The 22,444-nt window shown below is 53.2% G+C and overlaps 1 protein-coding gene across 1 annotated transcript in view; it reads left to right on the forward strand.

The window, feature by feature from the left end:
* Positions 1-5,418: 5,418 nt before the first annotated feature.
* MYO5B (myosin VB) overlaps positions 5,419-22,444 on the forward strand; it is a gene marked incomplete at its 5' end in the record, with an annotated part of 144,200 nt that continues 127,174 nt past the window's right edge. The window contains one exon of the mRNA XM_084224607.1: positions 5,419-5,445. Within this exon, the coding sequence (XP_084080733.1) occupies positions 5,419-5,445 (27 nt within the window). The remainder of the gene's footprint in view (positions 5,446-22,444) is intronic.

The raw sequence follows: 22,444 nt of genomic DNA on the forward strand, positions 1-22,444 counted from the left end.
TGTATTTTACTGTGGGGTGAACATTAAAAAGCTGATATTCTTTTGCAAGATTCTGGTGGCTGTTGAATGATCTATGGAATACTGGAGTCCCAAGTCTGTGTGTCCTCTGCTTGGGCAGAATTAAGTTTGCAGGGCTGAAGTTAGAGGTGTCCTGTAAAGAAGTTTATTCGCTATAGTTTTCATGGCACCTCTGCCTCTCTGGGCTTCCCTGGATCACCACACTGAGCACATGGATTGGGGGGATGGAGCACACCATAATTTAAGACAGCAGCACAGAAGCTGGCTGGATGTCCCCAGGAAGGTGCTGGTGGCAGTGGGGAGCAGGGACAGCTTGCTGGCCTCTCTGTCCCCACACCAGCTTTGCCCTGCTGCAGGAGGAGCAGTGGGTGACATGAGGAGCATGGGTAGGGGTGACCCAGCTGCTCCCCATGGTGCTGCCCTTGACCAGCTCCTTGCTATGTATTTCTTTAGTTTTTCCTCTGTCCTATTCAGAGGAGGGCAGTGAAGAACCTGTGTAAAATCTCTCATCCTTTCTTGCTCACAGACTTCGTGGCATTTGGAAATGTTTTATGTTCTTTTTTTCAATTTTCCACATGAGTCCTTGCTGCTGCTGCTTATCTGCAGCTGTTTCTCTCTCCTTCAGCCTTTCAGCTTCTGCCATCTTTCCTCCAGCTCCTGCTTTTTCACTCTTTTTTTTCTCCAAAACTTCCATCTTTCACTGACCACTCCCTCTGCCACTTTTGTCCTCCCACCCTCCTTTTCAGCATGTGGCTCCCGGTTTGCAAACCAGGTTGTGTTTTTGTTCTGTGGGAATGTGAATGGATGCACAGAGGAGCTGATAAATCGCTGGGATCAGAGCTCAGGAGCGCCAGATCCCAGATATCTTGGAACAAACTGGGAACAAACACCCTGCAAAGTTGTGTCCTCTTGGTTTAAAGCAGACACCAAGATGACAGATGCCTTTTTGTCCCCTCTGGAGAAAAAGGCCAGGTGGAGATGTGTTAATCTGAAACAGTGCCACTGGTCTTTCAGAAACCCAGCTGATTCTGGGTGTAAGTGGTGGAAAAATCTGGCCCTGCTGAGGGCAAGAGGAGAGTGGTGGGATTTTACCCTTACTTACAAACAAAACTTCCTAAGTCACCAGGTGGGAGAGAGACAAGTCCACTGGAACTGTTTCCATCCCAGCAGGGAGCCAGACAGACCAGAGCAGTGCCTCTCAAGGTTTTTCCTTGGATTCCTTGGATCCAAACAGGGCTTGTCCTGTTTGAGGTAGGTACTGAGGAAGGAAGCTTCCAGAAAGGCGAAGCTTCAGGCTGGGAGAGGTAGGCTGTAGCCAGGATGTCGAGCCCTTTTCAGCAGCCATCTCCAAAGCTGCACAGAGGACATCAGAGCTGCTTCTGTTTTGCAGGTGGGAAAGGCCATCCCAGATAAAGGAAATAGTTTCATCAATGCAGAGAGCTGAGGTAGTCACAGGTCTGTGCTCCCAGCACAGAGTCAAATTGGCAGAATGATTAAGAGATTAATTTCCTGGTCTGACGCAGACTCCTGGAGTAGCCCGTGCAAGCAATGTAGATTTTCCTTTACTATTGTGACCTCCCTTTGAAAAATGAAGATAATAGCACATCCAGAATTCCAGGATTAATTAAAGCATGTTATTAAAGGCTGTGACATTTGTTGGGTACACCCGATATGAGAGATAAAAGAAATACCACATCGGTGAGCTTTGTGAATTCAAGTCATCCAGAACCATAATAAATCTCCTTTTTTAATAAAATAATAAGTCAGAAGAGGTGGTCAGAGCTATCAAACATTTATAGAGTGTCTGAGCTCCTGCTCCTGGAGGCAAATTTCCTCTGCAACGAACATGAGGTCTGCACAAGATTAAAAGATCAGACTGGAAGAAGTTTGTCTTCAGCAGGAATGAATTCCCATGGGATAACGGGCAGCTAAACTCTTCTGAGACAAAGCTGTTGGTGGGTGAGCATGTTGCTGGGGCTGAGCCCTTGGCTGCCAGGTGCCTTACAGGATTCAGGTTGGTCCAGAAGAACTGGTGAGGCTGGCTGGGTCAGAGCCTCCTTGAGAGGCACCTTCTTGCTGCCCCCAACACCTGAGCGATGCAGTAAGAACAATTTTCTCTCTCAAGACTGAAGGGTTTCCTTAATCCTGCAGATTTCCATCTTCTTCCAGCTCCTTGGATCTCCATGCAGTAAACTGGGTAAATAGGGCACCAAGCAGAATGTGCTGCAAAGCTCGGTGGTGCCTTTGCCTGCCTCGGGCCAGTGCTCACATTTCACCTCTGACTTACAGGTCAGTAACAAGCCAAACACAGCTGGAATTGTGGCTTGCAGGTGCCAAACACAGCTGGAATTGTGGCTTGCAGGTGTTGGGAACCTCCGCAGCGTTAGCTGCTGCTCCTGCAATCCTGTGGCATTTCCTGCCCCAGTGAGCAATCCTGCAGGCAAACCAGCTATTAAACCTGGAGCATAGGGACGCCACTGGTGAGGGAAGCAGCCTGGCCCAGGCTTCAGCTTGCCCTGCACCAGGGCTCTGAGCCATGCAGAGACAGAACCATTGGCATTTAGAAACCTGGCAGTCACAGCCTCTTCACTTAGACACGTACCAGGGCCCTGCAGAACATTCTTCCCAGTATTTTTAATTAAATTTGTCATGGTGACAGAGGAAGAGCAGAGGTGTGGAGCGTGTGGGTGACTTGCCTGTGGCAGGGCTGGGAATGCCAGTCTCTGATCACATCATGCCAGACTCACTCCAGGGTTTGAATCCTCAGTGTCTCCCAAGGCTTTAAGACTTTTCTACATGCACCTATCTGCTTGCAAGGGTTTCTATACTGACCCCAGGGCTTTCTGTGAGGTGTTTTTGGCCACACACAAGATGATGAGCTCTGGAGTGGTTCCCCATGCTCTGTGGCATGGTGTTGGCTTGGTCTCTGCTCCCTGGGGCGGGCCTTCAGGGCTCTGGACAGAATCAGTTCTATTTGCAGGAATGTTAATTATTCATTTCTTTATCACCTGGAATAATTTCTCATTACTTTAACTCAGGCAGGAACCCTTGCTGCAGAAATAGCCAGTGCAACCACACCCAGGGTACTGCGACTCTGCCAGGCCCAGATTGTGCCCAGATGTGGCACGTGGTGGCTTCTGTGTGGCTCAGGAGGACTGAAATCTGGATTTGAGGTCTTTGGGACATCTTTGCATGCAAAAATTCAGGACCTGGGGTTGTACTTAGCAACAGCCAGCTCTGTTCTGATGACATTTAGAGCTGTCAGAACTGATGCACCTCACTGGGCTGTGCCATCACTTGCCCGTCCATCCATCCATCCATCCATCCATCCATCCATCCATCCATCCATCCATCCATCCATCCATCCATCCATCCATCCATCCCTTCCTGGGGTCTCCATGTGTCACTACAATACAGAGACAAGGCCAGGACCTTAAAATGAACTCCAGTCCATCCTGTACTTGTAAAGAATCCACTGGCTGTGCTTTAAGGGGAAAACCCCCTGGTATTTAGTTATTTTTTACCCCAAGGTGCCTTGTGGATGCAAGAGGGGGTACCATAAACTGCTATTTAAGAGCCCGTGCCTGTTAAATTTGATCAACACAAGTTTTGATTCCCAAGCGGAAAGAAGCTTCTGTCTCCTGGAGGAGACAATTTTCAGCAACTCAGCAATTAGGATGTACTTCAGGGATTCTGTATGTATTTTGGGGTTTTCAGTTTCTGAGTTTAATTAAAGTTTTAGATTAATGGAGAATTGCATGTGACACCAGCTGGTATTTTACGGGAATGGCTGTGCTTTGCCTCGGGGCTATCACTGCTACCCCAGCTTCACTGAAAGCTTTGCTTCTAATTCCACCAGTGCTCCACGTTTTGTTTCTGCAGCTGATTTAATGAAATGAGAGGAGCAAGTTTTGTTTGCCTGACTAAGCTCTCTTGGAGGCTTTGCAGGGATTATGCTGTCAAATTTTCCCAGGGCAATTTCTAGACATGGTGCAGTTTTTTTCTCCCTTCCTCCTCCCCAGATTCCCCCCAGAGCCACCTGCAATTATTATTTTTTTTTTATTATTCATCAGGGATATCAGAGCTGGAAAAGAGAGGAATCTGCAATGCTGGCTGTCCTTCCACCACATCAGCCCTGCTCCCTGCCAGGCCCTGGGGTGGAAGAGGGGAAATATGACAGAGGGGAAGAGTTTTATCCTGCAGGGGACAAGGAGCAGAGTGTGAGATGCCACCAGTGATCACTGTGAGGAAGGGCTGTGGCTGCCTGTGAGTGGCACAGCCCGAAACCACGGCAGGAGGGATCCCAGTGACGGAGTAAACAACGGTGACAGGGAGCAGGATCCGCTGAGCGTGGCTTCTGCCCGCTCAGTTAACATGCAAAATACCTTGAATGATAAAGAATAGCAGTAGTGGTTAATTAGGAACACTTTGCATTTCATTCTGCTTCTCAGGCTCTGAAAGTGCCGTATAAGCATGAATTGCAGAACAGGGTGCTCCCGTGGGATGTGGGATGGAGGGAAGCAGCACGGCCACAGATTGACAGGCTGGGATCAATTTTTGGCTGTTGCTGCGGAAGTTGGAATTCCTGCCCTCGGTGTAGGAGTGGCACGCAAGCAGCACCCAGGAGCAGTGGTGCTGGTGGGACCCCAAGATTACCTGTAGGTAGAAGGCAGAGAAAAACCTGTCCCTGGCACATTTCTCGAGTTGATTTCCAGTGGGTTCACGAGGTCAATGCTCTTGTCCCGGGAACAGATGTGTCCTGGCAAAGGACACCCCAGAGATGCCGTCCCTCACTCCTCAAAGTGGGGGGGATCCCCAGAGCCCGGTGGGCGATGGAAGACGTGAAAACCACCACGGGGCACCTGCTTGGGGCTTAATTACTCTTCCTCTGTGAGAAAGGAAGATGGATAAAAGGCAAAAACCTCCCAAACGCATCACCAACCCACGCTGCCGGGGGTACCCTGCCCGGGGGGCGGCGCCAGAGCTGGGCGGGATGCCGAGGACCCCGGGGGAAGTGGCCGGGAAGAAAAAATATTTATTAAAAAGAACTTTTTTTTTTTTTTTTTTTTTTTTTTTTTTTTTTTTTTAAGAAAAAGAAATGATAATAATAAAAGCCGAGCCGAAGGGAACCGAAGGGAGCCGAGCCGAGCCTCCCCATACCTGAGCGGGGCGCGGCGGAGGCGGAGCGGCGCTGCCTCCTCCTCCTCCTCCTCCTTCTTCTCCTTCTCCTCCTCCTCCTGCCGCTGCCGCTCCCTTCGCTTCCCGTGCCCGCGCCCGGCCGGCCGCGGCGGGTGTAAAGGTCGAACTGCCGGTGTGTCGGAGCGTCCGTGTGTCCGTGCGGCGGTCGGTCCGGCCGCCCGCCGCCCCCATGCCCCGCGCCTAGCGCCGCCCGCCCCGGCCATGTCCGCCGCGCAGCTCTACACCAAGGTGAGTGAGGAGGGGCGCGGGGGGCTCTGCGGGTGCCTCTCCGTGCTCCACCTGCCCTCGGGGGGGCTGCTTCCCAGCCCGGGAGGGGCCCCGCAACTTTCCCGCACCCGCCGGGAAGGCGGCCGCAGGTGCGCGGGATGCGGAGCGGGCATCCCCGGCGTGCCCCGCGGGTCCCGGGCCCCTCCAGAACCCCTTCCGAACCCCTCCCGACCCGTCCCGAACCCCTCCCGGGCCCCCGGCGTTCCACCCGCCCGGGTTCTCCGCGCTGCGGGGTGGACTTCGCCCGTGGGTCGCGGCGGTGGCCTCGCCCTCCGTGCGCTCCGTCACCTGCGCGGCCAAAACACTCTCAGCCTGCCCAGACGCCCGGGAATAATTCTGCCCTGCAGTATTCCTGAAGCCCGGGGTAGAGGGGGAGGAAGGTGCAGCCCCTGGAATCACAGAACCGCAGAGCAAGTGCCGTAACTCACCGAAACGCTTCCGCGGTGTCCGGTTTCCAGAGCCCTTTTTGTTCCACAAGTCCTGGATGAGATCCCTTGGCAGGGGCGCGATGGGACGCGCCCGCTTCCTCATGGCAGCCAGGGAAGGTGACACGGCTGGTGGCCCGGCTGGGCACCGCGCCCCGACGGGCCCCACGCTTCCCAGACGGAGGGCTTGCTCTCACGAAGCGATCGCGGCGGTAGCTGGAGGCTCAGGTGCTCTTTTTAAAGCAGAGCCTGAGGTCTGCACTAGAAAAACACTGTTTCCACTCTGTTTTAATTTTTTTTTTTTTGTTATTTTGTGTCTGTGGGAGGGTCGGGTAACCGCAGCCCTTGGGCAGCCCGGGCTGTGGATGCCTCCGACACAGTTCGGGGTTCTCGGCTCCTTTTCCCCGGGGGAGTTTGTGTCCAGAGAGATCTGTGCCGACTGACCTGTCCCGATGAAAGAGCTCGTCGCAGGCAGTGCGAGATCCGCCTGTCTCGGGGCTCTCTGATGGAGAGAGCCCTCTCGCTGCGCTCTGCATCTCCCGGGGCTGCCCGGGAGAGCTGCGGGCTGCCGCGGTCCGGGAATGTCAAAAACATCGGTAACGCCGGGCAGGGGCTCACCGGGAGCAGCGCTTGGCTTCAGAAAAGGCTTTGCTGTGTGACAGTGTCAGCATCATCTGTTGTCGTAGTGAGAATTTTCCTTGTTTGGATTCTCCCTGTGGCCGTGGTCAGCGTGTGGAGGTGCTGCCAGATTGGCACCAGAATCACTTTCTGTCCCCCGGGCTTAACTTTGCTGCAGATTTCTGCTCCTGTAACTCATTCTGCCAACAGCTTTTTTATGTAATGTGGGGGCTTGCCACGAATCTTTCCTTTGGCTGTGGCTCCCAAAGGGGTGCAGGATGAATGGTGTATCTAGTGATCTCCTCTGAACCTGTGGGCATTGCAGAAGCCCTGCTGGACTGAGCTAGGCTGTCTGTGAGCAGGATGACCTCCATCCTTCTCGGGAGCACTTCAAAAGCAAAGTTTGGAACATCTTTTCCCCTTGGAAAATCCAGAGAGGAGCAGCAGTAAAGCTGTGGCTAAACAGCTCTGCCGTGCTGACCACAGCACCTCTCAGGATGAGTGCAGGGATGTGATGGCAGGCATCCCTGGGGAGGAGGGAGGCTGGCTCCCAGTGCTGTGCTAGCCCTGTTGCTGGGCTGATTAAAGCAACCTGGTTAATTGATTTTTGACTTGATGAGCAGTAGTTAACCTGTGTTGTCTTTTTGGTGCAGCCTTGGTTTATACTCCTGTTGGTCTGTTGAGCAGGTGTGAGCTGCCTCCTGGGGTGTTTCCTGGGATCTTGTTGCTGTGTAGGGACTTTCTGATGAGGAAGTGGGGGGGATTTGGTGGCAACCTGTGTGTGTTTTTAACTTAGGTTTATTTTTAAAAAACCAGAAAGTTTGTTGGTGGGAGCAGGTGTTTCAGCACTGGCCTTTCTGCTGTTGTCTGTCAGTTTTGCAGGAACATTCTAGGGATGCAGCTGGATTTTTAGGTGGTGGGGCCAGGGGCTGGAACCCACATGGGTTGTCTGTGCAGCTGAGTCACGGTGAAATTTAGGACTGTCCTGCTGGGCTGTCTGCTGCATGGGGCCCCTGTGCCAGCTCTGGCCTTTGAAGCAGCAGGAAAAATATTTCCTGTGACTTTGAGAGTACAAGAAAAAGATCAAAGTAAGCTTAAAACCCACAACAAACCCAACAGCATGGAGGTGCTGGGCCTGGTGGTGCTGGTGGCTGCAGAGTCCCCGAGGTGAAGGGGATGTGTTGGGCTCGGTCCTGGTGCTCGCCTGCAGGTCAGCTCCATGCAGGGGTGGCTGCCCTGGGGCACGGGTGACAGCCCTGGGCCCTAGCCCTAACCCAGGGGCAAAGGTGATGCCCAGGGGCAGGGGTGACAGCCCAGGGGCAGGGGGGACAGCCCAGGGGCAGGGGGGACAGCCCAGGGGCAGAGGGGACAGCCCAGGGGCAGAGGTGATGCCCAGGGGCAGAGGTGATGCCCAGGGGCAGGGGGGACAGCCCAGGGGCAGAGGTGATGCCCAGGGGCAGGGGTGACAGCCCAGGGGCAGAGGTGATGCCCAGGGGCAGGGGTGACAGCCCAGGGGCAGGGGTGATGCCCAGGGGCAGGGGTGACAGCCCAGGGGCAGGGGTGATGCCCAGGGGCAGGGGTGATGCCCAGGGGCAGGGGTGACAGCCCAGGGGCAGGGGTGATGCCCAGGGGCAGGGGTGATGCCCAGGGGCAGAGGTGACAGCCCAGGGGCAGGGGGGACAGCCCAGGGGCAGGGGTGATGCCCAGGGGCAGAGGTGATGCCCAGGGGCAGAGGTGATGCCCAGGGGCAGGGGTGATGCCCAGGGGCAGAGGTGATGCCCAGGGGCAGGGGTGATGCCCAGGGGCAGGGGTGATGCCCAGGGGCAGAGGTGAGGCCTCCTGAGCCTCTGCTGGCAGGTGAGGCTGTTTGTGGGGAGCAGAGGAGGGGGAGGAAGGTGATCCAGGCTCAGCACAGCTGTCTTGCTGAGAGCCTATTGATCTCACAGGTGCTGTTGTGCTGGCACAGCCACAACTGCACCTTCCTCTGAGTCATTCCTCCTCCTGCAGGAGCCAGGATGAGAGAAACTGCTGAGGAGCCACTTTGGAGCGTCCAGGTGGGAATTCTCAGGTCTCCTTCCTGCTGAACTGCAATGGGAGCTGGTATGTGCTGTGTGGAGGGCCCTCAGCTTCCATGTGGTGCTTCTGAAGGTTTTCTGGGACCGTGTGGGGATGTGTAGCAGTTTTCTTGGTGTGTGAATTCGTCACCATGCTGATGAATTTGGTGTGTTGGATTGGCCTGGGGGGCACTTAGGCAGGAGAGGAACCCATCCTGGGAACACCAGCAGCTCTGAGCTTCTGCTGGATGCCTTCTCCATGGGATGCCTGTGCCCCTGCAAGATCAGGGCTGACTGGTGTTTAATACCCCCATCAAGCAGGGTAATTAATAGCTCTGCCTAATTATGAGCATGAGAGTAGTTCCAAAACTGCCTCAACCTTCAAGCGTGTAGGACTCTGGTAAATAGTTAGGGAGAGACCATTCTCTCTGTTCACTCCCACTGCTTCACCAGGGCACCCTGGGATTGTCTGGGGGGGATTTTATTTTGTGTCAGAATCAAACAGGAGTTGAGCAGCAGAAAAGGAGTTCTGTGGCAGAAGATGCCACCTGGCACCAGCCTGCACAAGACGAACAGGGCAGGTGGTGGTGTAGAGGATTCCAGCCTGCAAAAACCTGTTCCATATGGAGAGATAGGAGAGCTTCATCTAATCTGTGCATTTCCCAAGAAACATCTTTCTGAGGCTGCTTGTGCTGGCCCTGCTCCTGCCACCTCCCTGATGTGCCCAGCTGCAGCCAGGCCCAGGCAGACTGCTGCTGCTGGGCAGGGGAGTTGGGCAAATCCTCTTTACCTGCAGCAGGGGGTAAAGGCAGCTCACGAGCCCATGAGCCTGTGCAGGTGCCAGGGTGACCCTGGTGTGGGATCACACAGCCTGTGCAGTGTGACCCTGGTGTGGGATCACACAGTCTGTGCAGTGTGACCCTGGTGTGGGATCACACAGTCTGTGCAGTGTGACCCTGGTGTGGGATCACTGATCCTGTGCAGGTGCCAGGGTGACCCTGGTGTGGGATCACAGCCTGTGCAGGTGCCAGGGTGACCCTGGTGTGGGATCACAGAGCCTGTGCAGTGTGACCCTGGTGTGGGATCACAGCCTGTGCAGGTGCCAGGGTGACCCTGGTGTGGGATCACACAGTCTGTGCAGGTGCCAGGGTGACCCTGGTGTGGGATCACTGAGCCTGTGGAGGTGCCAGGGTGACCCTGGTGTGGGATCTGAGCCTGTGCAGGTGCCAGGGTGACCCTGGTGTGGGATCACTGAGCCTATGGAGGTGCCAGGGTGACCCTGGTGTGGGATCACTGAGCCTGTGCAGGTGACAGACTGACCCTGGTGTGGGATCACACAGCCTGTGCAGTGTGACCCTGGTGTGGGATCTGAGCCTGTGCAGGTGCCAGGGTGACCCTGGTGTGGGATCACACAGTCTGTGCAGTGTGACCCTGGTGTGGGATCTGAGCCTGTGCAGGTGCCAGGGTGACCCTGGTGTGGGATCACAGCCTGTGCAGGTGACAGAGTGACCCTGGTGTGGGATCTGAGCCTGTGCAGGTGCCAGGGTGACCCTGGTGTGGGATCACACAGTCTGTGCAGTGTGACCCTGGTGTGGGATCTGAGCCTGTGCAGGTGCCAGGGTGACCCTGGTGTGGGATCACAGCCTGTGCAGGTGACAGAGTGACCCTGGTGTGGGATCTGAGCCTGTGCAGGTGCCAGGGTGACCCTGGTGTGGGATCACACAGCCTGTGCAGTGCCAGGGTGACCCTGGTGTGGGATCACAGCCTGTGCAGATGACAGAGTGACCCTGGTGCGGGGTAACGGTGTGCTCTGTGCCCTGGGCTGGGCACTGGGTGGGAGGAATGGACCAGGGCAGCCCATGGAAGGTGCCATCCTCATCATCAGGGCTGATTTGCAGCACTAAACAAGAAATTAGAGTTGTTTGTATGGCTGACCTTTGTTATGTCAGAAGGTCAAGCTCTCTGTATGGCAAAAGCAACTGTAATTGCTTTGGCTTCTGATGTTCTGCTTTCTTAAAGGTGCTTCTTAAAATATGTTAATTGTCCATGTAAGTATAGCCTCTGAACCTCATGCAAAACAGTGCTTCTGCCAGGCTAGGGAATAAGCTGTGTCTTTCTGCTCCTGGGCTGTTGTGCAGCTCAAGATATGCTCTTCAGAAGGTCTGCAAGCTCTGGGTAAAGAAGAAACCAGGGTATTTATTTTTCATATTATTTTTTTTCCTGTCGCAGCAAAGTGGCTGCTATTTGCCAAGTATTTTCTTACAGACTTGATGCATTAAAAAAATCCTCTTCTAATGGCTAGTGTTGGGTGTAGAAGACTCTGGTTTTCACTTAAAGTTGTATTAAATGAAATAGCTGGAATGAATTGGTGGTTTCTGACCCTGGGGAGAAACTTCTCAAAAGTGCGTGCCAGTGTGATCACACACTGATTGAGTCAATGAATTGGCACAAACCTTCTGGCATAAAACCTCCTGAAAATTATTTATCCTGCAAGGCTCAGGAAGGATTCATCCTTAGCATGTGCCTGTGGGCTGGTTTGGGGCTGAGGAGCAGCTGGGAGGGAGAGAGAAGATTTTCTGTGGATTGTGTAGAACAAATTTCTGGAAATAAGTGCTGGGGACAGGGAGTGTTTGGGGTTCAGTCTCAGGACATCCACGGGATGCTGCAGAGCTCCTGAGCTCCTGCTGCTGCCATTGCAGCTCCTGTGAGGAAAAGCAGGTTACAGCTGAAGGTTTTTGTCTCTTTTTCTTTATTTCAGATGATGAGAGCATGTCTGGGTCATAGCACAGAGGGCAGGGACGGCTTGGAGGCCACGCTGGGGTTTTTGTTCAAGGATGGGGCTGCCTCACTGAGGGAGCTGGGTCCATCGGCATCCCCGGGCTCCTCCTGATCCTGCCTCATTATGAGCTGCAGTGGCAGAGAGAAAATCATTGAAATGTAAACTCTGATTGCTCCAGCCAGCTCTCTGCAGCCTGGGACGGTGCCAAGGGCACGGCCGGCGCTGCGGCCGCCCGGGGCCCCCTCGGCTTCCAGGGGCACGGGCAGGGACAGGCAGAGCCAACCTGGGCTCAAACATCCTCCAGCCCACTGGGTTTGGGCCGTGCCTGCATCCCAGGGAGGTGAGGTTGTGCTCTGGGGGTGTTTCCCTGCCTCGATGGGCAGGGCATGGCCGGAGCTCACCCCGCGCTCGCTGGCACGGTGCGGGTGCACGTCCCACCACAGGGCACCGGGGCCTTTGTGCTGCCAAAGAACCCCGTTTTCATCTCTGTTTGTGCAGTTTGTCATCTCAGTTGTGCATTTAATGATCCCTGTGCTCGGGTCAGGTGAGAGCCGCTGAGCACAGAGCTGAGTGCAGGTGCTGGGGCACAGCCCCAGGAATGGCTGCAGCAGGGTTAATTAGCTAGATCCCGCTGTATGCCCTCTTGCTGGCTGGGATTAATCAGCTTGCTCTTTTAAAAAACTGTTTTTGAGAGTCCCTGCCCTGATTCTGCTCCAAGGGTGTGAAACTGTGGTGTGGAAATCGCAGTGCATGCAAGCCCAAGTTGCAGCGATTTGCTGGGCTCACTCCAGGGTGAGGGATGGGAGCAGCAGTGGGAGCTGTGCTGGTTCTTATGGGGTTGGGTGGGATGAGTCCTTCCTGCCCTTTCCTGCCCTGAGGAAGGAGTTTATCCGAGGTTATTTGTTGCAGGCAGCCTGGCTGCTGTTGAGGAATGTATTTACAGGGGAGGATTTTTGCTTTGTTGTTCTTTCTTGCTGCCAATTACCAGGCAGAGAAAATAATGACCCTGAGTGTGAACTCATGCATCTCCTCTGGTGACCAAGAAAGAGGGCTGTGTATGTTAGCGACTGTGTTTTTATACATACATGTTTAAACTTCTCAGTTTGCTGTAAAGCAGTGCAGTTCTAGATGTGTTGGACTCTTAATCCACACACCAACCGATCTGAAGCCCTGTCCGAGGCAGGAGCGGTGTGCCCTTACTGTGATGGCTGTCCTTCAGGGAATCCACAGGAGCACAGCCCCACTTGAGCATGAAGGTGGACTTTGGGCTTTCTGGGCTAGCCACGGGTGTAATAAATGTCAGGTAAGGCAGGTGAAGCTCTGAGCTGGGTGTTTTTGTGTGGTGCTGCTGCCCGATCTTTGACCCTTCCTGCACACAGAGGCGTTTGGTGGCGGCTGAAGGAGCATCAGAGCAAGCTACAATCCAGGTCAGGAAAATGACTGCTGCTGTTGCAGCAGACACCTGAAATGTTTGCAGCAGACACCTGAAATGTTTGCAGAACACTTTAGGGAAGAGTTTGCTGCTTATCAAAACTGAAAAAAGTTCCCTGTGAGCTTTCTGTGTCTCGAGCTGGCTGTAAAGCTGTTGTCTGGGTACGCCTCTGGCCTGCTCTAGGACATGTCTTGTGGGGTTGGGTTGGGTTTTGGCTTTGTCTGAACCTTTAAGTATGAGCAGAGACCTGTCCAGAGGTGGTGGCAGGGCTGGGAAGGACCAGGTTTGGTGGGCAATGGGCTTCAGGTGGCTTTCCTCACCTGAACCCTCCTTAAAGTGTCGTCTGGGTCACGGTGAACTCGTCAGTTGGACTAATGAAGCTTTTGAGGGTTTGGCATTTCCACCCTTTGCCTTTCCTGTGGTAGCCAGAGGGTTGGGAGAAGAGCTCCCCTACAGGGAAGAGCCTGCAGCCTGGAAATGTGACTCTTTCTCCAGCTGTGCTCTCCTTCTGTCCTTGGTTTGTGCGTGTCCGGAGCCTTCTCCAGCTGACTGAAACCTGGGAACCACAGGAAGGATTTAAACATGTCCAGGTAGGGACTGTGGGGCTGCAAGAGCTGTGGGCAGAGCAGGTCTGTACCCTCAGTGTCAGCAGTGGTGACTGCCAGCCTGGTGCAGGGGGGTGGGATGGTGCTGCAGCTCCTCCAGCAGCCTCCTCTGCCTGCTCTGCCCCCATCCTTTGCCATTTTTAACCAAACCCCTTCTAGCGTCCTTTTCCAGATTTCATTATTAATTTTCCCCTCCCTGAGCAATTTTCTGTGGCACTGACTTTCAGTGCCCTGTGTTTGTCCCCAGGGAGCCAGGGGTGCTTCAGCCCTGCTGTGGCAGTCCCAGGAGCAGAGCAGCAGCAGTGCTGTGTGACCCCCCTGCTGCCCTCCCTGGCTCTGTAGGGTGCAGGGCAGGCTGCTGTGACCCTCTTCTCCTCCTCCTCAGCTCACAGCCCTCAGCTCCCTCTCTCCACGTTCCCACAGAGGCACTGTGGTGGCACCACTGGGGGGGCTTTGCCTCTTCTGGCTGCTCCAGAAGCTTGGTGATTCCATGGATCCTCAGTGGGAGATGTGCGCCGTGTCATGGAATTCCAGAATGGTTCAGGTTAGAAGAGGCTCGAGGGATCATCCACTTCCAGCCCCTCCATGGGCAGGGACACCTTCCCCTGTCCCAGGCTGCTCCAAGCCCTGTCCAGCCTGGCCTGGAACACTGCCAGGGATCCAGGGACAGCCACTCTGGGCAGCCTACACCTCTGGGAAGCCCACGTCCATTCTGACTTTTGGATATTTCTCTTGGCTCTCACCAACAAGTCTCCATCACCGCGCGCTTCCAGCTCAGCTGTTCCTTGAGAACATCCTTTCCACACCTGGGCTTGACCAGCCCCTCCAGACCACGGCCAGCTCCCACCCTGAAGGACCACGGGCAGCCCACGGAGGGATGGGTTTCCCTTGGTGGCCCCAGCCTTGGTGGAGCCCTCACACCCAAACCTTCCCCCTTCCCGTGAGTCACTGCCCAGGCTCCCTCCGGGAAGTGCCAGGGGGTGTGTGGAGCTGGCTGGATGTGCTAACCAGCACTCACAGGCTGCTGGGAGCAGGATGTCTCCTGGGTGAATCACTGCCTATCACAATGGCACGTTACACCTCAGGGATGTGGCCCTGCCAGTCACTGCTCTTCAAAGGGAAAAAAGACCCTTGATGTATTTAAAGATGGCTTTCTGAACATCACGGGCATGTCAGGGGTTTTCTAGAAGCCCCACAGGGATGGTTTCAGGTGGCACAGGCAAACCTACAGCTGACAAAGCAGGCTGGGTGTGAGCAGGCACCTGGGGCTGCTGACATGTGTATTAGCAAGTGAGCATTGAAAAGGGCTTTGAAACAAAATAGGAATAAAAAATATCTGATCCCCTCTGTGCCTGCTGAGGAGCTGGTCCTTGGTGCTACACCCCAGGTGAGCACGGTTGGTGTAAGCATGTCTCAAGGCAGCCTGTGGATGCCAAGATGCTGAGATGACAGAAGGTGTAATTTCCAATCTAATTAAGCTGAGTAACTCCTTGTGGATTGATGCTGCTTAATTACTGTGAGCTCTGGGAGGGTGGGTATTGCTGTTCTGTGCACAGAGAGCGCCCTGGGCATGGCCTGGGGCTGTTCAGGGACACAGCCTCCTGGTGGGGTGGGCATGGAGAGCTTGAGGTGGCTTTCACCTGGCAGCACTGGACTGCTGAGGTCTTGGACTGGTCCCACATCTCCTGCTAGGACCACGTGTCCTGCTCTGGAGACAGGTTGGAGGAGAAGGTTCTGCTCCAGAGCAGAAAGTGGATATGGGGATACTGATGTGGCTCTTGCCAGCCCTTCCCACAGCTGTGGGGTGCCTGCTTGTTGCTTGTCTAATTCCTCTTTCACCGCCGTGTTCAGTGGCAAGAAATAAAATAATGAAAGAAATTGGAGATAAAGAGCTGCCTATCCAGAGCTTGGGCGGTGTCTCACGTCTTGTGCTGTCCCTTTGATTTCTTCCAAGGCCAGGTGAGACAGGGAGGCAATTCTCTGCTGGGCTGGACTGTGAACTCCTGCACTATCCTCCTGTAAGTGATGGTACCGACAAGGCGCCTTCTGGCTGAAGCAGGATCTATGGCACCACGGGAAGGCTCTCGGGAGGGCAGGTCTGAGTGAGCATCTCCCCTGTGGGCGGTGCAGGGCTGCCCTCAGGGGCCTCTGCAGGGCTGCCCTGCCCCTCTGAGCTGGCCTTTTCTCCCCGTGCCTGTTGGGGAGCAGAGGTCCCAGGGTGACCTGCCCTTGGCTCTCCTGCAGGACATGCTTCACCATCCTGGCCAGAGATAAGCAGCTCCTATCTTGCTCCTGCAAACCCTGGGAGCACCAGGTTTGAAATCTGTTGCCCGCCCTCCCTTCTGCTTGTTTTCTCTTTCCTCCTGCTTTCCAAAGCCTTTGCTTTTGTTTGGATCCTGCCCCAGCAAGGAGAGGAGCTGTTCCTCCCCGTGCAGAGCGGCGAGAGCAGCGCAGCTGCTTTGTCTGCCCTGTCGCAGGGGATGGAGGCAGAACTGCTAAATAAAACACTTCATTTGAAAACAAGAGAGAGGGAAGGAGGAAAATCGAGCTCTCTGGAGTGTGCAGGTGGCAGTTCTGCAGAGCCCTGGCGTGAGGGTTGAAGGGCTGGTGCTTTGGGAGCAGCCGGTGGCAGGGCCGGCTGTGGAATTCAGCCTCGGGGCGGCTGCTGCTGCCCGGCCCCGGCTCGTCAGAGCTGCTTGGAAGCCTCGTGCGCTCTTGCCATGCCAAAATAAACTCAGAGTCGAGGCTGTCAGAGCCAATCTTCATCTCTCTGCACTCTGCCCTCCCCGCTGCTGTTGAGGTGAGGGATGGCTGTGCTCGCAGCCCGGGTTTTGGGGAGTCCTGGGCACCGTCCCCGAGGTGCCCGGGGTCAGTGCTGACCAGCCTGGGGCGACCTGGACCGCCTGCTCGCCCATCAGGGTGGGCCTGCACCATCCTTGGTACAAAACCTGACTGAATTTCCCTTTCAGCACTCTGTGCTGGAAGAGGTGGGCATGGCTGAGGCTGCTCCAGGCTGAGCCACTTGGCAGTCCCCAAAAACGAGCTGCAAGCAGGCTTTTCCTCCCCAGGCACTGCTCGACCCAAAATACAGGTTTGCATCCCAAAGTCCACCAGCAGGCATTTGAAACAGTGTTCTCACCCAAATGGAATCTCCCTGGGGCCCCTCTTTTTTTCTTTTTTTAATATGGATTTCTGCACCACACACTTTTTATCTTTGGATGAAAGGCCAGTTCTCAGAAACAGAATATTCTATTTGTCAATGCCAAAATGTCTCTAGGCTCTGTCCCTCTCCCTCTTTCTTTAATATTATTTTAATTTATTACTGTTTTTTTTTTTTTTAACTGACTGAAAAAGGTGCTGTCTCCTGCCAGCCTTTGCTCTGGTGCAAAGTTTCAGCACTGAGGGGGTCACGTGAGGTAAATCAACAGAATACAAACCCTGCTGTTATTGACTAAACTTTGCCCTGATCTCACCTAATCACCAACCTGACACATATTTAAGAGCTCCAGCTCTTTTCCTGTGAGGAGAGAGCTCAGCCCCACATCAGCACTGGAGCAGCCCTTGGATCCTTGCAGGGTCCTGGCATCCTTCTCCTTCAAAGGGTGGCATTTTTGAACCCTTTGGATATAACTCATGACTGAGCGAATTCTTGCTGTTACATCCCAGTTATTAAATTGTGTTTTCTTTTTCTGGGGTAGCAGGTTTAGGGCTTTTTTGCATTTTTTTTTCCTTATTTTTTTCTAGTCTGATAGCATCCTGCTGTGATTTTCAGTCCCTTGGGAGGTATTGCCCAAATTTAGGCTGTTTTTAACTCCCAGCAGGATGTTTTTTGGTGTCTCTGTGTGAAGAGCGGGCTGGATGTTGTGGCTGATAGAAAATCTTCTGTGTGCACAAGTGTTTTCACTATGGCACCACTCAACCCACAGCTAGTGAGGTTTCATCCTCCTAGCAGCTCTGAAGGCAGTTTCTTGTCTCTCCCCTTTCAGTCCTAATGGCTGAGTGTTTCCAAAGGAGAAACCTCCCAACAAAACGATTTAATTTCCCTCGCTAACATTTTGGGCACAATCTGTTGGCGACTCTTTTATCTGGCGTGCCATCTCTAGGCTTATAACCCTCTTTGATGTGGCTCATTCAGGGGAAAAATGGCATTACACACTACCTCAATCATTCAGATGTCAGAGAGGATATTGCATTTGACTAATCGGGGGAAATTTGGGAAGATTTAGTAATGCCAGGAGACATGACCCACTTCCAGTTAAACGCTTTTCAGACAATAGAGGTTGTGCTAAGTGGTGGGGGAGGGAGAAACACTCACAGAGTAGAAAAAACTAATAGTTACTTACAATTTTAAATTTTATCCTGCTGATGCTTTCCTAGGATCAGGATGGGCTTGCTTTCTTTTTCTGTTTACTTTTTTTTTCCCCTGAGGAAAATATGATGCCGGTGCTAACTGGTTTTCAACAGATGTGTGTTATCTGGAGGTGACCATCCCTGTGCTGTGGGTACCTGTCCCCTTTGGGATGTGGCCGAGGGTGCTGGGAGCTGTGGTCCAGCGTGGTGTGGCTCTGGTCCAGCTGCGGGTGACCAGCAGTGGCTGGGGATGTGGAATGTGGTGTGGGAATTTGATTTTGGCTGTGCCAGCTCAGGAGGGTGCCCACCAGATGATGTGCATCTGAAGTACACGAAGAATATTAGTTCACAAAGCCAGATTCGAGTGTTTTTCTCGTGGCCCAAACCTTCAGTGTTGCTCATTCCTGATCCTACGGGTGTCTGGCCAAAGCCAAACAGAAACTGCAGAGGCGCAGCTCTGTGATGTTGTAAAACTGCGAGATAGCCAAACCTAAGTTTGTAGTATATAAACTTTTACTTCAAAGGCAACAAAGGGAACATTCTTTTGAGAGGTAACTCCGTAATTTTTAGCGCTGCAAGTTCTGTCAAGCAGCTTGTGGCTGTTGCTTTGTGCAAGGTTTTATCTTTGCAGCCATGTGAGCTGAGCAAGAGCAACTTACTCTGCTTAGAGCTTATTAAACCCCATATTAAAAATAGTTCTGTAATCCTTCTGGAGTATGGCAGCCACACTTTGGTCTCAGTTCCATATTGCAGCTAAATTCACATTGTAGCAGTGTGCAAGGTGCTGCTGAGACGCAGACACACGACATTGCAAGGTCCTGGAGTGAATGTCCAGTGTGATGGAGCAATGTCAGAGCCCTCCTGAAAAGGGAAAGATGAGCTGTGCTGCATGGGCAGCGTTTGGGGGCAAAAACTCCACCCTAGGGATGTGCTGGAACTGCTGCTGTTTTCTGGAAGGGGGTCCAAGTCTTCAGCCTTTGTGGCTGTTTTCACTTTTGTGTGATCCTTTCCGTGTGGGTGTTTTTTAATGCTCTGCTTTTGCCTGCAGCCAGGATTCCACTGCTCTCCTTCCACAGGATACAATCCACTCTTGTTTTCTGAGCTGCTCCCCAAAAGCTCTTCTTTGAAGAGCCACATTATAGTGTGACTTGAAGCTTAGAAATAAACTTCAGGTACCTTCACCGAGCAAGTCAACACCTTCCTCGGGTTAAAATCTTGTTTCTTCTGCCTCCAAGCTTCAGAGTCAGTAGACTGACATGTTTTAGGTGCATCCCTGTTGATAAATGCTGCTTTTAGGTGCAGTCACAGAGATGTCTGGAAGGGACGTAGCCCTGATGCTTGTCTAGATAAATGAATTTCCTTTGCACACCCCCTGGGTACCCGAGTTGGTCACTGGGGGCTCTGAACTCCGAGCTGCCCCCGTGTCCCATGAGTGACTCAGGAGGAATTTCTGCAGCCCTGGCAGTGTGTGCTGGATGCCCAGAGCTCCTGTGAGGTTTGGGGGGCTCTGGAGCCGTGGCCAGGCTCGGGCTGGGCAGGAGGGTTGCCTCCCTGGTGCCTCCCTGCTCACTCTCTCCTGCCTGGAAAGCTGGGAACAGCTGAAATGTACCTGGGACCTGGACAAACCTGTCCTGGCGTGAGGCTGCACTTCAATACAGTTAATTTGTCTGGGAAGGCAAAAGGCCGATTTGGAAGGACTTGGCTTCTCTCCTCCTGCTCACACAAAACAAATGTGATTTTTCAAGTCAGGGCAGAGCAAATCAGCGCAGAGCTGAACCAGAGCTCATATTTTGAAAGCTGAAGAGCTTTTGAAACACCCCAGCAGATGGAAGAGGCCCTGGCTGCATCTGCCTTACCTGCTTTAACCCCACCAACAGCTCTGACCCTTGTCTCTTACAGGCTTTGTGCATGATTTATGTCTGGTTGGGAAGCTGGCTGCTCTGTTAACACGCTTGGAGCCATCTCTTGGGAGCTGCAGTGCCCATGCCCAGGGCCTGTGTGGGATGGCTGGGATGCATGAAGGGTGTTTGAGTTGTGGGATGGAAGCAGGCCAGTTAAAAACAGAGACACAGCTTTCCCCACCCTTTGTTGGAGGCAGAGCTGGGGGAGAGCTGAAGCCGCTGTGCGGGTGCTGTGCCCTGGCAATAATCCAGCAGCGAGGGGGTGGGTGCTGTGTCCTTGGGGACACAAACCCGGGCTGAGCTGGGGGTGGGTGTGAAAATGCAGAGCACCGTGAGTGTCTGCGGGGCTGCAGTGACACCTGAGATCCTCTGCAGGGGCTGTGAGTCCTTTCAGCAGCCAGAACTGCTGGTGCTGGGGTGCAGTCCTGCAGCTGTGTGTCCCTCCAGGTCTGTGAGGATGCTGTCAGCCCCCCGGGCTGCCTGCTGGCGTGAAAAATGCCAATCTCTTGTTCTTAAAATTTTAAAAGTTTAACAGTAATAAAATGGTTGTAAAAGTAGTAATGTGTCACAATAGGACGAGGAAGAACACAGGCGCACACAGCTGTATTCAAGGTGAAGAGAAAAAGGGAAGTTTATTTTCTGACTCCGACATTTATAGTTTTCCAAAAGTGACAGTGGATTGGAGGGTGACAGTGCCACCTCTCCAATGACACTGGACAAAGGAAATTTCTCTTTTTCCATAAAAGAATGCAAAACAACGAGTTATTTACAGAAAGTGTGTGAGAAAGTTCGCTACAAAAATGTCAACATCGGAAAGCTTAGAAAATCTTAAAAAATCCTGGCAACAGTAATATAATTAGACTAATAAAAATTTGGACAATTAGGATTTAGCACAATATGAGACAATAAAACCAAAGAGTTATGGACAGTCCGGGTTCCATTTCTGGGCAAAATAAACCCGAAAAAGGACACATGTTAACAGAGGATTAACCCTTAAAAACAACAGCCTGTTGCATATTCATACACGTTATACATGATGCATAAATTCCATTCAAACAAAGGATTCTGTTAGTTTCTTCTGATAATGGAGCAATAAAATCTTTCTCTCTGAAAGATTTGGGTGTCCTGTGACTGCTATCTGGTGTGAGTACCTCATTCCTTTCTTCAAAAACAATATCCCATATAACATATTTTAACATTATGTTATAACCTAAGACTGTACTTAACACACTACTTAAGAAAATTAATACAGCGTAACTTTCTAACATAACACATATAATATTCATTTTAATATTTGTGGAAAGCCAATCCAAAAATACACATTTTTCACACCTGCGTGGGGTCAGCAGCTGCTGAACTCTCTGCTTGTGTCCAACATCCCTTCCACAGGCTCACAAAACCCCCCCACTTTGGGGGATCTAAGCAGTTTCTGGGGATGTCTCTTGCATTTATTCCTGCAGACTGAGTGTAAGACACTGGGGATAAATTTGCTGCAGCAATAAAACACAGTTTAGAAGTGATAACGATATTAACTCTGGCAGTCTGTCTCCAATACCCTCTTCTGTCTTGTGATGAGGAGAGATTTGTGGCTTATTTTTCCCCGTGTCAGTGCAAAATGAGATGTGGGCTTTCTCCTGCCCGTGCAAATCCTGAAAGAGGTGTTGGAGGAGCGGGGAAATCCCAGCTTTCCCAGACAGCGTTCCTGGCTGGAAACAGGCTGTGGGGGTGCTGAGGTTTGCTGGCTTCCTTTGGAACAAAGCCCAGGTCTTTGTCAGTGTTTGCTGGTAGATGGGCAGAGGGGAAGGCTCCCCTCTGAACGGGCTAAAATGCCTTTTGAGCAGGTCAGGCTGCTTGCCTGTGAAAAGAGCTTTTGTGGAAGGCAGTCCCTTGGGATTCCTCCCTGGGACATCAGGGCTGGCAGTCAGGAGCTGGCTTTGTGGATGAGCTGGTGGCAGCCAGGCTGTCCCCAGGTCCTGCGCTGCTGTGGCCATCAGCGCTGTCCTTGCAGACCTGGCAGGGACCTGCTGGGACGTGTCGTGTCCTGAGCGGGGTGGCTGCTCTGGAGTGCATCAGTCTGGAGCTCAGATCCACAGTCCTACAGCTGGGAATGCCAGCAGCTGCAGGAGCATGGAAATGTGGGGCTTCTGCAGACTGTCTGCAGGGAAATCCCAGAATCACAGAAGGGTTTGGGGGGGAAGGACCTTGCAGTTCATCCAGTCCCAAGCCCTGTCCAACCTGGGATCCAACTCCCAGGGATCCAGGGGCAGCCACGGCTGCTCTGGGCACCCTGGGCCAGGGCCTGCCCACCCTCCCAGCCAGCAATTCCTCATTCCCAATATCCCATCTGTGCCTGCCCTCTGGTCCTGGGAAGCCATTCCCTGGCTGCTGTCCCTCCCTGCCTTGTGCCCAGTCCCTGTGCAGTGACTGAAATCAATGCCTGAAGGCATCAGGGAAGATCCAGAGGGAGCTGAGCCCTGGCCCGAGCTGGGGCTGCTCTGCAGGGCTGCTTGGTGTGTGGCTCTGCTCTGCTTGGCATGTGGCTTTCCAGCCTGATGCAGGGGACATCCTGTTGCTGGAAGTGACCCTGATTTGCAAATACAACATGGGGAGGATGGGGAGAGGAGGGGAAAGCAAATATTTGCCTTTCTGTGGCTGAATCCATCTCGCTGGAGCTCTGATAGGTCCCTCTCCTCTCACAGTCGAGTCTCTTCTCTTCCTAGAGAATTTTTGTTTATACAAAGTGGGTCCTATTTCCACCATAGCTGGGAACTGGGAGGCTGTGCTCTGGCAGTGCCT

The sequence above is a fragment of the Fringilla coelebs genome (assembly GCF_963513975.1).
Source record: "Fringilla coelebs genome assembly, chromosome: Z".
NCBI lineage: Eukaryota > Metazoa > Chordata > Aves > Passeriformes > Fringillidae > Fringilla > Fringilla coelebs.